This window comes from Diadema antillarum, unplaced genomic scaffold (assembly GCF_040938485.1).
Source record: "Diadema antillarum isolate AM-2024a unplaced genomic scaffold, OU_Dant_1.0 seq00000807_RagTag, whole genome shotgun sequence".
Classification (NCBI taxonomy): domain Eukaryota; kingdom Metazoa; phylum Echinodermata; class Echinoidea; order Diadematoida; family Diadematidae; genus Diadema; species Diadema antillarum.
The window spans coordinates 667,476-683,224 of record NW_027271688.1 but is presented as its reverse complement, the minus strand read 5'-3'; the positions used below and the strand labels follow the sequence as shown (position 1 = coordinate 683,224).

At 39.5% G+C, this 15,749-nt stretch overlaps 1 protein-coding gene and 1 long non-coding RNA gene across 2 annotated transcripts; one reads left to right on the top strand and one right to left on the bottom strand.

Moving 5' to 3' along the window:
• Positions 1-4,567: 4,567 nt before the first annotated feature.
• On the top strand, positions 4,568-6,491 carry LOC139739564 (uncharacterized). Its single transcript, XR_011711517.1, has 3 exons — positions 4,568-4,696; positions 5,213-5,327; positions 6,360-6,491. It is a non-coding gene; the product is annotated as an uncharacterized lncRNA (long non-coding RNA).
• Positions 6,492-14,080: 7,589 nt separating this feature from the next.
• LOC139739585 (allatostatin-A receptor-like) lies at positions 14,081-14,974 on the bottom strand. Its single transcript, XM_071650189.1, has one exon. It carries the CDS (start codon positions 14,972-14,974, stop codon positions 14,081-14,083), a length of 894 nt encoding a protein of 297 aa, XP_071506290.1.
• Between the last annotated feature and the right edge of the window lie 775 nt (positions 14,975-15,749).

Genomic DNA, 15,749 nt, shown 5'->3' with positions numbered 1-15,749 from the left:
TTGTTCTTTTAATCAAATAAATCATTCCGAACAGGTTTTTTTCTTCAATTTTGGGGGTAAGCTGCATAACATACAGGCACTGTGATGCTTATTTCAACTTGACTTTGCCGTTGATGACATATTCGTGCAAGGCACGAAGAGAGTTGTTGTTGTTGTTGTTTTTTAGGGGTGGAGCAGGTTGTTGGAAAAAAAAGAGTGGAAATAAAACGATTAAAAATCCGCGACATATCATTTTGATAAAAGAATCTAACATCTAAGATTTTGTACACATGCTGTTCCAAGTCTTTAAATGACATTAAAAGACAGGGCAGAAATGGGAGGCGGCGGGAATGCATTATTTTCTTCGCAGATCGCTAGACGACAATAGAGACAAACTAGCGATCGGATGTTGTGTATATAACACCTAACGTCGTCGCATATTATGCATCACGTCGACTTCGATCTGTTGACTTATACATGAGAAATAGGCCTATATAGGAATGTTACAAAGCACACATTTGACGAAACGGTTCTTGTTGGATTACAAAATATTGAAAGTAGGCCTACAACCGGCCCAACTTATTGTGTTAACTGTTAAAGATAATTGAATTCTATAGTGCAGTAGTTTCCTTATTGATACATTTTCTGCTATTAGTAGGCCTATAATATACGAAGGGATTTATTTCTCTGCGTCTCTCTCCCTTCCTCTCTCTCTCTCTCTCTCTCTCTCTCTCTCTCTCTCTCTATGCAGCACACTTAAACACACACATAGTGCGAGTGATTTATACCCACGCACAATGATTATTTTCTTATTTCATGTCAAAGAATTTGGGTCTATGTTGACGACTTATTTCTCCACTGGCATTCTCAAAAAGAAACTCAAAACCCGCTTATTTCAAGAACAGAACCGATGATTATTCATTGTGGATTATTTGTATTCGTAGTTAATTTATATGTTACATTGTTCTCTTTTGTTAATTGTAGAGTGCCTCTAAACATTTTCGTCTTAAGCGTTAATTACATTTTCCATGATTGTTATCATCATTTTTATCATTTCTGCATGCGCAATGCACATAAATAGTGAAATATACAAATGAATATAAGTAAATCTTTCAATATTAGAATGACTGGATGGATTATTTAGTTGAATATCGGAGTTGCAATTTGACGGTATTTCAATTTTAACATGTCCATTCATATGCATGTGTACGTGCATGATTTTCTTACTTAAAGGGAACCAAAACCCAAACATAAATGTGGATTGAGTGAAAGCAGCAAATTTTGGTAGAACACATCAGAGAAAGTTTGAGGAAAATCCGACAATCGATCAAAAAGTTTTTCGATCAAATTTTTTTAAAATTTCGGGGCAGTCATTGCTCGAAAAGGAGACTACTCCACTTCATTATTTAATGTATGGACAACAATGTAAATATAAAGAAAATTATACAGCACTCGACTTACCTCATTCAGAAAGCAGGGCAATTACCCTTAACATATACGTCAATGACAAGTGGATGGAATGTGTAGTTTTCATGAAAATGAAATTTTATGGAATTCTGCTTGTATTTTCTCTATATTGTTGTCCAAAATGATGTAACGAAGTGTAGTCGTCTTCGAATCAAGCGATGGTGGTGCCGCAGCTTTTAACTTTGGAATCGATTGTTCGATTTTCCTCAAACTATATACTAATATTGCTGTTTTCACTCAACCCACATTTATATTTGAGCTTTGGTTCCCTTAAGTGAAATAGGCAGTCACACGCGGGTATATGTCCAGGGTCAATTTATGTAGCCTAACTATTTTTGATCGTATTATTGTTTTCACAGGAAATCGATAGAAAGAGAGGGGAGGGGAAGAGAGATATGTTATTAAGGTGCATTCATAATATGCATGCACATATAATAGGCCTAATGTACAGCCAGCTATGCTATCTACCAAAATTATCAGTATATCATATGCATATAGGACTAGGTACATGTAGGCCCTATAATCTGTATAATTAATGGTTTTTGACGTGTACTACTTGATCTTTGAACTTCTCTGCTGGTACTTATACCACTCCGTTCTTGAGAAGAATTGATGCCTGAACACTGTGACGCAACAATCGACGAACAGTGTGCCACAGACACTCATCATCAGCCTTCATTCCCTGCCGTTTGCAGCACTGGATAACACCCGACTACTAGTAGCTCCGAGAACAACAAAGGTAGGTATCGTAAGTTTTTAGTACGACAGGTTGATTGTATTATATAGGGCCTATATAGATGGTGATGGGTATCTTGTTCATTTTCAGCGGGTTTTGGCGTCGTCATAAACCAATTATGGACACACTTCTGATAGGTCAGTGCAATGTAATTATCCTCATTGAACAGACTGCAGGTCAGTCGCGGTGCGAACAGAGGCGTGTAATACAATACGGAAAGAATGCATTGTGTAAACGCTCTATAGGTGCATGGAGGCGACGTTATAAGGTGCCAGAGAAGCGTGTGTTTAGAAGTTGCCGATAGGTTCTTTCAGAGAATCCAGTACCATTTATTACAGACGTAACGACGCTTTAGTTTTCGTGCAAATTGACTCGTTTTTAGTCAGGATAATAATGGCTGATGAGATCTCGTCTTGTTTATCGCGTACGGGGAGTCATGATAGTGTTTGCTGAACATATCCAGCAGGTGATGATGATTGTAATTTTATTGTAGCTGTGCAATTTTAAATTCCACGTTAACTTGGATAATACTCGTATAATTGTGTAAATGGAAGACTGTTCAGTCTACACGGGCAGTGAGTTAGCGGTACGAGCCGTACTGTCTTGCGTTGTTAAAACTTATTCTCGATAACACATTGTAATCATGTAATGTGTAGTCTGTAGGCCTATACAGACTACGCATACAGTACATGACTGCAACAATAAACACACGCACAAACAAACAAAAATGTGGAAGAACATTGTTGCAGCATTGTCGGTACTACTCAGGGCTACCATGTCATATTGTTGTTGTTGTATTGTGTTCTGTAAAAACAAACAAACAAACAAACGAAAACCAGAGAAATGTGAGGTATTATAGATAACGATTTCACATGACAAAATACAGAAATCAGGGAGTAACCATGCAGGAATAATGATTTTCTTCATACAATATCAGTAGTCAAAATCATGCTTGTATAATCATTATCACCATACCTAAGGTATGACTTAAAATGTTATACGATGCTCTCCTGAAACTCAGATAAGATAGCTACTACCGTTTCAAGTGTGATTTGGCATTGCTATATTCCTCCTATTAACTATTGAACAGTTCGTCGATTTCACTTGCATTTTCAGATCCTTCTTTGACATCATACAGTCATACCCCGCTCACCGGAGCCTTGGGGAAACAAGCCATGGCGGCATCTGCGTCCTCTGCCGTACCGGATCGCGCCAACGAACCGTACCTAGCAGATGCCACCCTCCAGTTGCTAGGCAACACCAACCTCACTCATCTCAACTTTCTCGAGTCAGACGGCGGGGATGGCGGCACGGGGAAGGGTAGGCAGCTCTTCAAGGCCAAGGATCTGTGGCGGGAAAGCGGTGCAGTCGTCCTGGCGGTGAGGCGGCCTGGATGATCCTTGTGCAAAGGGGTGAGTGCGTAGCATATAATCGCGAGAACGTCAACGACTGCTATTAATGATAATGTCAAACAAGAAGATATTTTAAGAAAGGAGCAAGAAAATATGAAGAAGGAGATGGTGATTATACTACCTATGAAGGGGAAGTAAAGAGGGAGAGAGAAACGCAATGAGAAGTTGAAAGAAAAAGAAAAGTATAGGTAGTAAAGTTACAGTGACAACACACCAGTGAGAGCACACCAATTCATATATTAGACTTCGAATACAATGATTTCGGCAGAGGCCTTTGAACGTGAGATCAGTTTTAGAGTTCTCAGTATATTCCCTTAAGCAAGAGGATTGCACTGAATTATGATTGTTATTATTATTAGTAGAATAGAAACAGTTGTAATACTAGTGGTGATAGTAGAAGTAGAAGTAGCAGGGGGTGTTTCATAAAGCTGCTTGTAAAGTTACGAACGACTAACGAGTGACTGATGATCAGTTCTGATGTGCTACTTATCAGAATTTCCATATTCAGCACAAGAACTGATCACCAGTCACTCGTAAGTCGTTCGTAACTTTACGAGCAGCTTTATGAAACACCCCCCAGTAGCAGTAGTAGTAGTAGTAGTAGTAGTCGTCGTAGGTAGTGTAGTAGAAGTAGTAGTAGTAGTAGTAGTAGTAGTAGTAGTAGTAGTAGTAGTTGTTGTTGTAGCTGCATCAGCAGTATAACAGTGGATAAACGTACATGTATAAGATTTGGATATAAATGACTTGAAGAATTTATGATCGTTATTCTGATGTGATGTATGGAGAATAGTAACGAAAAAGTTATGACAAGGAAAATGTTAATTAGCAGCTGTGTTTGTATGACATACTAAAATAGGAAGCATCAAGAAAGAAATTAGGTTGTAAACATTGGTCCTTCACGGTTCGAATCTGTGAACAACGCATGATTCCATCATAATTATGCTTATATTCCTGTGATTTCTGGTAGGAAGCCCGTACGGTTTCCTCTCTCAAGCCCGAGCTGGACGCGCGAGGCATAAAGCTGTACGCTGTCCTCCGGGAATCTCTGGGTTACCAGGACTTCCTACCTTTCTTCGACGGAGAAGTCTTTCTTGATACAGAGGTACACATTGCTCATTAAAACTTATCATGATTTTGTAGGTGTATACGTAATCCCATGGGATTGCAAGCGAAATCAAAGGGTCTCTAGAAGACATCAAAGAGTTTCAAGGGTATAGACGTTTATATGTTCATGATGCATCAGTGACAAGACAAAGTGGACAACAACAGTGGATTGACAGTCACATCATTGTCAAAGATATGAGCTTGTGCATGTGTGTGTGTGTGTGTAGAAATATCATTTTACGCGAAACAGTTTCCGTGTATTCTTACTTAATTCGACATCAGAAACGAAATCGAGGTAAAACTCATAACAGTACACATTACATGGTTTATTCTACGAGATGCTGTAAAGATCAACACTACATTACTAGTCAAGTGACAGTGTATGAATATTGTGGTACACGTACACATCGTACTAGTATTTGATTTCCTTAGAGCACCATTGTACATAAGCACGTCCCAGAGATTTTTACCAAAAGAAATGATACACTTTGTTCCAACGTTCCCTCCGCGACAGATGAAGTTCTATGGGCCGAAGTTTCGAAAGAGGGGGTTCTTCGACATATTCCACAAAGGTGTCTTCTCTATGGGGTGGAAGTACAGAAAGCAAGGAATCCCCCTCAACTTAAAAGGTAAGACGTCAACCCAATTAATGATTATGATAGTTGAATTAATCTGCTTCATGACTTGCATCGATGTGGGAAAGCAATATCATGCGCTTCCATCACTCGACGAGAGACATTGTGTGATAATTTGACAGTTTGCGTTGACGCAGAGTCTTACTGTGCTCGATTGTTTTAGCAAATCAATTCATTGTGTATTGACGAAGGGGAGACATTATATTAGCAATGGACTTGAGTCTGAGGATAATAATAATCAGGAGTCCTAGTTTCGCTCTCGGTTGAAGTGTCCTTTGATTCAAAGTAGCGATGGAATTCTTATAGAGCATTGAAACATGTTAAAGGGGTACAAGGCGACTGCCCGTAGGACACCGTTTTGATTAAATCAAGCATCGCAGTTGATAATCGGCCATGCAAGACATCTTGATGCAAGAGAACAGATATAATGACGCACTTAATTCTGAGGCTAACCTTTCAGTATACCTGTATGATACAGTTACGTTTGTAGCTTGTATACTTCGGCAAGAAATTTTACCTCCATGATAATCAGTGTACTATAAAATGTGTACGTCAATCGATATACTGCTTGGGCACGTACCGCGTTGCCGTTGCACAGAAATGTCTTCAGGGCATAGGGATTTCAGATTCTTGTAATACAAATGTACAATAATGGTTAAACTCCGGATAGCTTTGTTTATAGGGCCACAGCACACTATACGGCTATCCTTCGCACGACTTAAAGCGACTTTGGATCTGAAATAAACAAACGTGTTTATTCTGAGGCTATTCTATGATTTATTTCGGATTCAAGGTCTGTCAATCGTGCGACCAAAAGTCGTATAGTGTGCGGCGGCCTTCAGCCCGTCGATAATTGCAGAATTAGCCCTGATACAATGAAAAGTATAGAATATGAGATGGGTCAACAATGGAAGAGGATCAGAGCATTCGCTACTCGTTATTATGACATTGACAGTGAAGATGCAATACATGACATGAACTTTCAGCAGATACGTTCTTTTGTAACCATTCCTATACCATCTACAGGTGACGGCTGGACTCTAGGGGGCATTTTCGTCGTCGGACCCGGCGACACTGGTCTCATCTACGAGTATCCGAACAAAACCTTCGAAGATACGGTGGATACCAAAAACGTCATCGAGGCAGCCAATAAGATCAGGCCAATCGCAGAAGCAGAGAATTAATTTCATACACTGCACGTCATCACAGACACATTTACCGATAGGTTCCTGATTTGCCGAAATTAGACGTAATGAGTTATTACCTTCAACGATGTGAATCCATTACCGTGTCGCACTCATGGATTGACAATAATGAATGGCCAGCCACAGTTATACTATTTTAGCAAATTCAAGGAAAATATACGTTGGTAAAGCGGGGTTCCCACTATCGTGCGATCCTTTGCGAACGCCACGATTGGACATTCGTAACTGATCGTGGAAAATTTGTTGAACTTGTCTGAAATTTCACGTTTGGATACGAGGTTATGCGAGTCAATACGTGTTGGTCCGCTGGGATGCGATATGGTCACGATTGGGCTATTTTAAGCAATACGATCTATCACGATGTGGTCTCCGATTCAAATATGACCCAATAGGATTGTTCCGATTGAGTCTACGATTGGTTTCGATCTAACACGATCATTACGATCGGGATCCCCGATCTGGTGCGTGCAGCTATGTTCTGATACGTTTTAGTACGAATACCGCGAAGCAATGCGGGCTGTTGAGATAAGATACGATATCTTTCACGATCGGGATCAAAAGCGACTCGATTTAAGGCGCGATTGGACCCGAATGGGAATATTATAGTCCGACTGACAATGTCTTTCATTATTTCTATAACTTCTGAAGAGTGATTAGGCCTATTTATCCACAACCATTGATGATGGCAAGGGTTGACTGATTGAGGATGATGACAACGTGACCTTTGCAATATTGCGAATGACGATTACGTTATCATCAGAGAGAAAGCAGCGCCTAGGCCAGCCACAACGTCAGAAAATCCCTCTTCTAATTCAACCTAAAGATTATTGAATCGACATGCTCGTCCTCATCACCCCCTCCCCCCCCCCCCCCCAAAAAAAAATAAAATAAAAACTGCATACGCAAGATCAAATCATTGCCCCCTCTCCCCCCCCCCCCCTCCCCCCCCCCCCCCAAAAAAAAAAAAAAAAAGAAGAAGAAGATAAAGACAAAAGGTGTTCGCCTTCCTTTGAAACACATGAAGAAAATATGATGAAATGGAAGCTAAAAAAGAGGATTGGATCTTTTTGAATGCTGGCTCAGTATAAGAAAGTTGACCGAACTTATAGTATTGCTTATGTGTTTGATTTCATATTCGCATAGTATGTATATATGCCTTTGTATTTCAAAATGTCGTTATCTCATGGGGTATTGAAAGTTTGGTGGGTTTGGCTTGATAAATAGTTTTATTTAACAGTATTTAACAAAACCGATATACACACAACAGAGAAGTAACTCACCTAAAATAAAGTCACTTTTTAACACAAAATAAGTTTGAAGCAAAATTATTTCGCTGGGGTGTTGCTACACTTATTAACTAACCTCTATGTGAAAAATGACAGTGATCTTTATAGTCATGTATGAGTGACAATGGTCACTTTTCAAAAGTCACAAAAGTTTTCGTGGGGTGTGAGAAACATTCTGCTTCCGGTGAATGTTTCAGTGGTGTTGTTTTAGGATTCATTGTGCCAGCCCTCTTCTATTCAATATCAACCGTACAGTTTTGCAGTTTATGCTCCATCTTTAAAGTGTACATGCTTACTCAATGAAGACACAACTACTCTTTCTTATGCTCACTTGACATGGGTTGCTAGATCTTAGCTGCATTATCTGACAACAATCTTAAACTAAATGGATTTTGCAGTTTAATGAGAGTAGACACAGCTATTTTCCTCTAAAAAACCGAAACCACAAAAAACAAAACATGAAAAGTGTCACAATAGATGTGAAGGGGTCAAATGATGGATGATGAAACAACAACAGCGATTGATAATTATATGCAATACACAAGAAACAATACTTTACCCCCCCCCCACCAAAATAAAAAACAACAACAACAAACAAACAAACAAACAAACAAACAAACAACCCAACAAAAAAAGTAAAAAGTAAAAGTAGTTCTAAAAAGTAATCAAATTTGCCTTTGATGTGTGCTCACTCATGCACGATTCAGGAAATCATTCTCATTTTTATACTGACCTTAGTCAATAGGTGCAGACATACCACAGTCGTATTAGTTTTGCTATTTTTTTGTTTGTTAAAAAATTACCCCAAATTGATTACGGGGAACTCCCTTTTTTGTGCGTCTGTGTTATGGTAAAACTATGTATAGTAATAATAATGATATGTATAAAAATATCTAATACTCGCGGAATACAAAATATGTACGATCTTGGAGCAAAATAAGGGCAAATATAAAACAAAAGAAGAATAAACATATACATATAAGTAGGAGGGAAGTGAAAAAGTCGATCCCGATCAACACGATTAAGAAGCACGATTAGATGAGATTTGCTGCGTTTTGATACGATCCAAGACAACCTGATGCGATGATCACGATCAACAATTAATCGTGTTAATCGTAGAAAATTTTTGAACCGTCCAAATTTTTTCTACGATTAATGCGATTGCCACGACTGACGTCAAGATCTGATAAGATTTGATAAGATCACCACGATTCCTTCACGATTGGCGCCACGATTTCAATCGTGGCGCCAATCGTGATAGTGGGAACCCCGCTTAAGGAAAGTAAGTATGTCACAACTCAAAACGACATTTGACATTCCTATTCCATCTTAAATTGTAAACATTCATTGCTCAATTTTTTGTTATTTTGAATGCATTTTAAATGTTTGAGTATGAATGGAATAAAAAAAGCAAGCCCTTTCCTTGGTAAGTGTCTTAACGATTCTTCGCAACAGAGCTTCAATAAACCGACGATTCGAAACGTGTTCCGTAAACGGATCATACCTCAACTACATTAAGGTCTCACCGCCTATAAAATCATTCTGTAGTAACTTGTATGAAATAATGATAAAAAGAAAACCAGTGAACACGTAGAAATTGATTTCATGGATTTATGTATTATATTCTTGGTATTCAAGTAACAAATAATTCTACTTTAGCTCTGGCATTTTGACTCGTGTTATACGGCGTAGTACATGTCCTCGGGAAAAGTCTTTTATGTACATGCAAGTATTATACATGAAATTACAACCAGTATTACACGTCAGAGTGGCAGTACAAAGATTGAGTAATCTATTTTACATCTAAACCAGAACTCACCTATGCATATCACGTCGCGTCTCCTCTTTTCAACAGTGTTTTATGTGTCTAATGATGTTCGTTAAGATAAGGCTTACATTAATTATAAGTCATGTGAGTATCTATACGCGCACTTTGTTCAACAGTTGCCACTACGTCAAGCTGACGTTTACCTTGGTGATACACATTGTCCGTATACATTAACCAACAAAGCAACAAACACATGAACAATGTTGCTAACGATCAATACATAAACAGGTAAGTTGTACAGTGTGAACAGGGTTCAAGCGGTGGCCATTTAGCCTGTAACATGTGTCAGACGAATGGTTGTTAATCTTATTGTATACGTGGTAAAGTGCAATTATAGACCCGCGGCATTTGACGTTTGATATAAACTTACAGTCTTGACAATAGCTATGATACCTATTTGTACATGTAAAATGTATTATCGTGCATAATCGATTGTATTCTATTTATGACATTACTAGTATCTGTTTATTGGTTAATATTGCGATTCGTGACTGTATATCTATCACCAATTGAGACGTTCTCAGTCGTCGCTCACAATGATGAATTTTGTGCAAGTTTATTTCACAGGACATGGAGAAAATAATGATGGACCAGTTTTTAAACCACGCAAGTGTCAAAATTGGTCTTGAAATTGCAACGCTCTCTATTTGTGAAGTACACTTGTACACTCCATCGTTGCTGTAAGTGATAAGATGTTGTGTCAAATAAATCATCAGAAAACTTCACATTCCAGTGAGCAAAAGATTCTGCATCAGTGTTTCTCTAAATTCTCACTTGGCACCTTGGAATTTTGCGAGTGTGTTTCGTTGGTGCATGCATATTGCTGTATACGGAAACGGAGCACTTACACGGTGTCTATAGAATAAAATGGAATCTCCACTGTTTACAAAGGGAAATATTTTGCGCCAGGGCACGACGTATCGGCAGTCATCAACGGAGCATGGAAAACAAAACAAGCACACACAAAAATAACAGAATATGATTACACATATATGGGGAAAGTAATCATTATGAATAGACAAGAGCAATTTAAAGCCACAGAGAGACTACATTTCGATGAATGCATCTTCTTGAAGCTCAAGAAAGACCAAAATGATCAACGGTTGTGCAAACGTTTTGAATTGCATCGAGGACCCCAAGAATACCACAAGACTTGGATGGGATTTTTGACATGTGGTGATGTCCCTTTGAAGTGTGCTAATATTTATTTTCTTTCGTGACCAACTAACGATTCCTGCGGTGCGATGTCAGGTTTGGCTTGCACAATTATTGGACGGCACGGCGAGAATAATCATACATTGTTATAATAATTCAGAGGAAAATAAACTGTAGATGGTGGTTCCGTAGATACATTGTGCATAATAATGACTTACGGAAGCACTGTGGTCACGATTAATGGCCAGCTCATGCACGATGATATCTTTAGGATGACAGAATAAGACGGGGAGGGGAGGACGCAGCCATAGAGCGAGGAGGAATCGCTGGTCAGTAGTAGATTAAAGCCCAAGAGAATAGATTAAGCACTATACCCTTATGTTCTCAAATGGAAGTATTCAAAGGTACTATAATATTGATGTATCTCGTTGTCTTTACTATTTTTCCTGTTTTGTACCATAGATATGAAACATATGAAAAAAGAAAGAAAACCATAGTTCATGCCATATTTCTGTGTTTTGTTCTGCCCCCTCCCATTCCCGACAGAGAAACGTGAGAGATCACGTTTAGAGTACACGCAATCAAGTTTCCATTCTGATCACTCTGCAGAGAGGATGTTGAAATCAAACAGCGTGTCAAGCTAGCTTCCACCCATCAAGAGCAACACAAATCCACTCGCTCCCAATCAAAGTTGAATTAGTGCGAGCTGTGGGACAAGTGGTATACCGTCATGTTTGCGTAAGGCCATCAGTAAATATCGGGCCCGATTGTGGAAGAGCCGACTATGAAAATGGCGTTTACTTTGGTTTTACGAGGACATTTTAGAGCTGATTGATCAGAGAGTTCGATTGGATATTCAGATGCAAAATTTCATATATTTTCAGGATAAATTTGGAGCTTCACTCTTTATATAAGGTGAAAGGTTACGTTCAGATGCGATTCCGTGAATGGTTTTACTGATTTGCTGTTCTTATCCTCCTGCTCTGATTTATACCAACGTTCTTCTTGGGATAATTCTCCTTTAGACCGGGATTAGTCATCGTGACTCAGTCATGGAAATAGGTCTCGTATGGGTGTAGAATAGTGCATGTGTATAATCATACATGAAGAGCTTGCTTCCAAAAGGCGCTAAATCCACCATTTTCAATGGATTTAGAGCCTTTTGGAAGCAAGCTCTTCATATACTGATTTACAGACTAGTCACTCTCAATGAGGAAGATGAAATAAGTAACGAGTATGGAGACTGAGATATCAGATGTTTCGAATGCGGATGACAGGAAATGCTACCTGAAGATACAATTTACTAGTATAGGAACTCAGTGCAGTTAATTCTGTTTCTTGCTTATTTTTTTTTTAGGCTATCCCTTTCACATCTCATTTTATTGCGAATCTGCATCATCTGTAAGAATCGTTGCCAAAATCTGGCGACAAGCTTCTAGACGTCACGTAACATGTCAGGCTAATTATTAGACCCAGGGCGTTCGATCAAACTTAACCAAATGGAGGTAGATATGTGAAACGTTTTGAATGTTCGCCATAGAGGATGGAGGGGCAGGGAGGGGGGTTAATCTGTCCAATTAACATCACATCAAACGGTAGCATGTGATCCAATGTGCAGCCGTGTGCATGGTTCAGTGTTTGTCGAGAGCCATATTTCGCACTCGGCAAGTTATATATGTAACAATGATTACGTTTTTCTGTAATCGGTGTCAGAACTTAATTTATCAGCAGTCTGTTTTCCGTTCGACCAAGTGACGACAAAGTTATTAAGTTGCATAAATGTTTCAGTTTGAGAAAAATTATTTATTTCGACATATTTTTTCTCAACATATTTTGACATGATAACAAGATCAACAAGTAGACGATGTTTCACATCAAGGTCCTGTACGATTCGAGTTCATAAATATAAAATCGCATTTCATGAAACATAGAAAAAAAAACACAGTTTGCAAACACAGTATGAAGGAGTAAGAATATGGCAGAAACAATATAGTTGAAAATAGCAGTGTTTAAAGCAGTTATTAAAACATGGCACATAATACAATCAAACCATTAGAGCCTACAATTAAGCTTAGCTGCTGAAAGAATGAATGATCACGACCATGTACCGATCATACATCGGTGAACAACATCTTGTCTAAATCAAAACACAATATTGATTAACGCATTTGCACTTAAAGGGTGTGTACAGTTCTGGTTGAGGTGAGGATTTAGCTTTTAATGTTTTGCGAGATATTCAGAAACCACTCTATGAGATGTCAAAGAGCATGCAATTCTAAGGGGCATCAAAAGTTTATTTAATGAAAATCGGTTTTGAAATAGCTGAGATATCCAAAAATAACGTGAAACAAAGAGATCCTAATAAAAGGCGTGGCCTGTCGCCTTTTATTATTATCACTTTTTTGGATATCTCGGCCATTTGAAAACCAATTTTCATCAAATAAACGTTGAATCCTTCTTAAAATTACATGCTCTTTCATATTTCATAAGAGGTTTCTCCTTATCTCACTTAGGAATGTTATAAACCTGAATCCGCACCTCAACCAGTACTGTACAGTCCCTTTAACCTATTGTGGCTCAGAGCTCGACAGGAGGGGTTTTGCTTCGAGGAACTTTATCCATCATCCTCCGAAGGGACTAAAAGCCGTCGACGCCGAAGTTGCTTGCTTACAAATACAAGCATCATTGCTTTCCGAGTGACCACATTAAAAAAAATCATATTTCCATTCAATTCAATTCGCCCTCAGTGAGTGCAGAGGGAGGGTATTACTCGCTGCATACTCTTAAAAACAAAGGGCATCTGCCTTCGAGCAAAACTGTAAAATTTGCCATGTTTGCTCCATGATTTCCCCAAAGTCACATTTGACTAGCTGTTCGTTGAAAGTTCAAGTCACATAAACTCCTGTCCACTTATACATGTATCGCTGTATTTTACGGTGTAAAACCCTCATCACTTAAACACATGAGGAAAGAAATCAACTATTTATGAAAAAATGATTGCCCTTTGTTATAGATAATGATTTGCAGGTGTGTAACGCTTGTATAAACCACGGACTGTCTCAATTGTAACCATCTGTCAAGTGTCTTCATCGTTACTCACTTTAAATCTATGACTCCATTTTACAAAACAGAGAAATAAGAACATCGTCTTAGCTCTTCGTAAGATTTCCTTCAGATTACTCCTGTATTCTTTGTTGAGGACAAAATAGACGAGAGAATCTAGCCAGGTGCTACAGCATGCGAGATACAGGAAAGCGATTTGGTAACCTCGGGCTACCGGGCGACCAGTAATCGGCTGTATTGTCTCGGATATCGTGATCGGCAACCAAGAGAGGATGAACGATCCTGTGATTGATATGGCAATCGCGACCGACTTAAGATGTCGACGATGTTCGGATCGCAGTAGCCGAACTTTTTCGCTACGTTTCTCGAAAGGAGATAACGCTCCTGCGGAGTGAACAACAGACATTCGACTACATTTGCCATCAACTGGTCAACGATTCTCTCTTGGGTAGCAATGACCTTCGAATGTCGCCACACCGTCCGGAGGATGACGACGTACAGGCAGAGGATCACCAAAGCCGGAGACCAATATCCGATCACGAAATTGAAGATGGTGAAGGGCAAAAATCGTCGATGCCGGTTGTCCGTCAAACATATTCCGAATTCTCGAAATCGTACGATGTCGAACAAGTCGCCGGCGAAGACGTGTTCCACAACGCCGACAAAGACTAGCAACAGAATCATAACAGCTACAGCAATTACGCACCGCCGCGTGGTGACAATCCTCGAGTAATGGAGGGGCTTGATAATGAATGCAAAGCGATCTACGTTCAAAAGGGCCACCACAGTCGCAGATGAGCCGGAAGTTATTCCTATCAGAAATCCACTAACCTTGCACATCAGTCTTCCGTATTCCCACTCGCCCGTGAGGGAGGGCTTAACCATCACGATGATGAGGAGTGTAAAGACGAGGTCAATGATCGCCAGTGACGCGTAGAAAACTTTGGTAGCGTCGGCGAGCTCTTTGAGTGTTGGAATGATGAGGAGATTCAGCGCGTTGCAGAACAGAGATACCCCCGAGATGAACGCTAAAATCCACGCGGCTGGGATTGGGGTAATGTCATCAGACGTCATGGCAGCATTCTCATCTTGCATAAACGACATACTGCCTGGCTAGACTTATTTTTCCATCCTCAATAGAGCAGCAAAGAAACGAATATAGTTGCGGAAATTTTCCTCCTTTTGATTCATGAAGTGAGAGATATCCCAAACCATGCAACCCTTGTCTATTGCGGTTATTTTTTTATCCAGTTTTCTGGATTTTATCAAACAAGTGGGCAAACACTTGTTGTCTCTTCTAACACTGTCTCCTCCATATGCGGTTCCGACCAAAAGAGGTTGTGAGCTGTAACAGCATGTCCGCGAGGCGATAGCAGTGACTTCACATTCGTGAAAAAAAAAATGATCGGTCAAGTACGATCACGCAGGAGTATCGCCAGTACTATGTTTCAATATATCAAGTCTGTGTCAGTCTTTGTTGCATTTTAAGCGTACTATTCCACATGAAAATGCCTTCTGATTCTGTAAGTTCTTAGCCTGCGTTTAAAAACACCTTCACTGTATTCTTTCAAGATGCCTCAGATCTTCTCACCAAGACCATCTGATCGATTTTTTTTCTTCACTCTTTATTGATATCTGATGCGTGGGTGTGTGCGAGAAACTGTGAGTGTATGTGTGTGTGCGCGCGTGCTCTCATGCTTCTCTGCATTATGCGTGCCTGTGTGGTTTAGTGAGAGAGGGAGATACTTTGGGAGAGACAAAGAAGTCGCACGACTACATTTAAACTTGCCATCGCATCTCAAAGTTTATTTGAACGAGGTTAATACTTTCATGGAACGTCTCGTTAACTTCCTGCCCACACGCCAATAAGACGTGACGG

Coding starts and splice junctions, on each gene's coding strand:
- LOC139739585 (XM_071650189.1), bottom strand. CDS start 14,974: ATGTCGTTTATGCAAGATGAGAATGCTGCCATGACGTCTGATGACATT.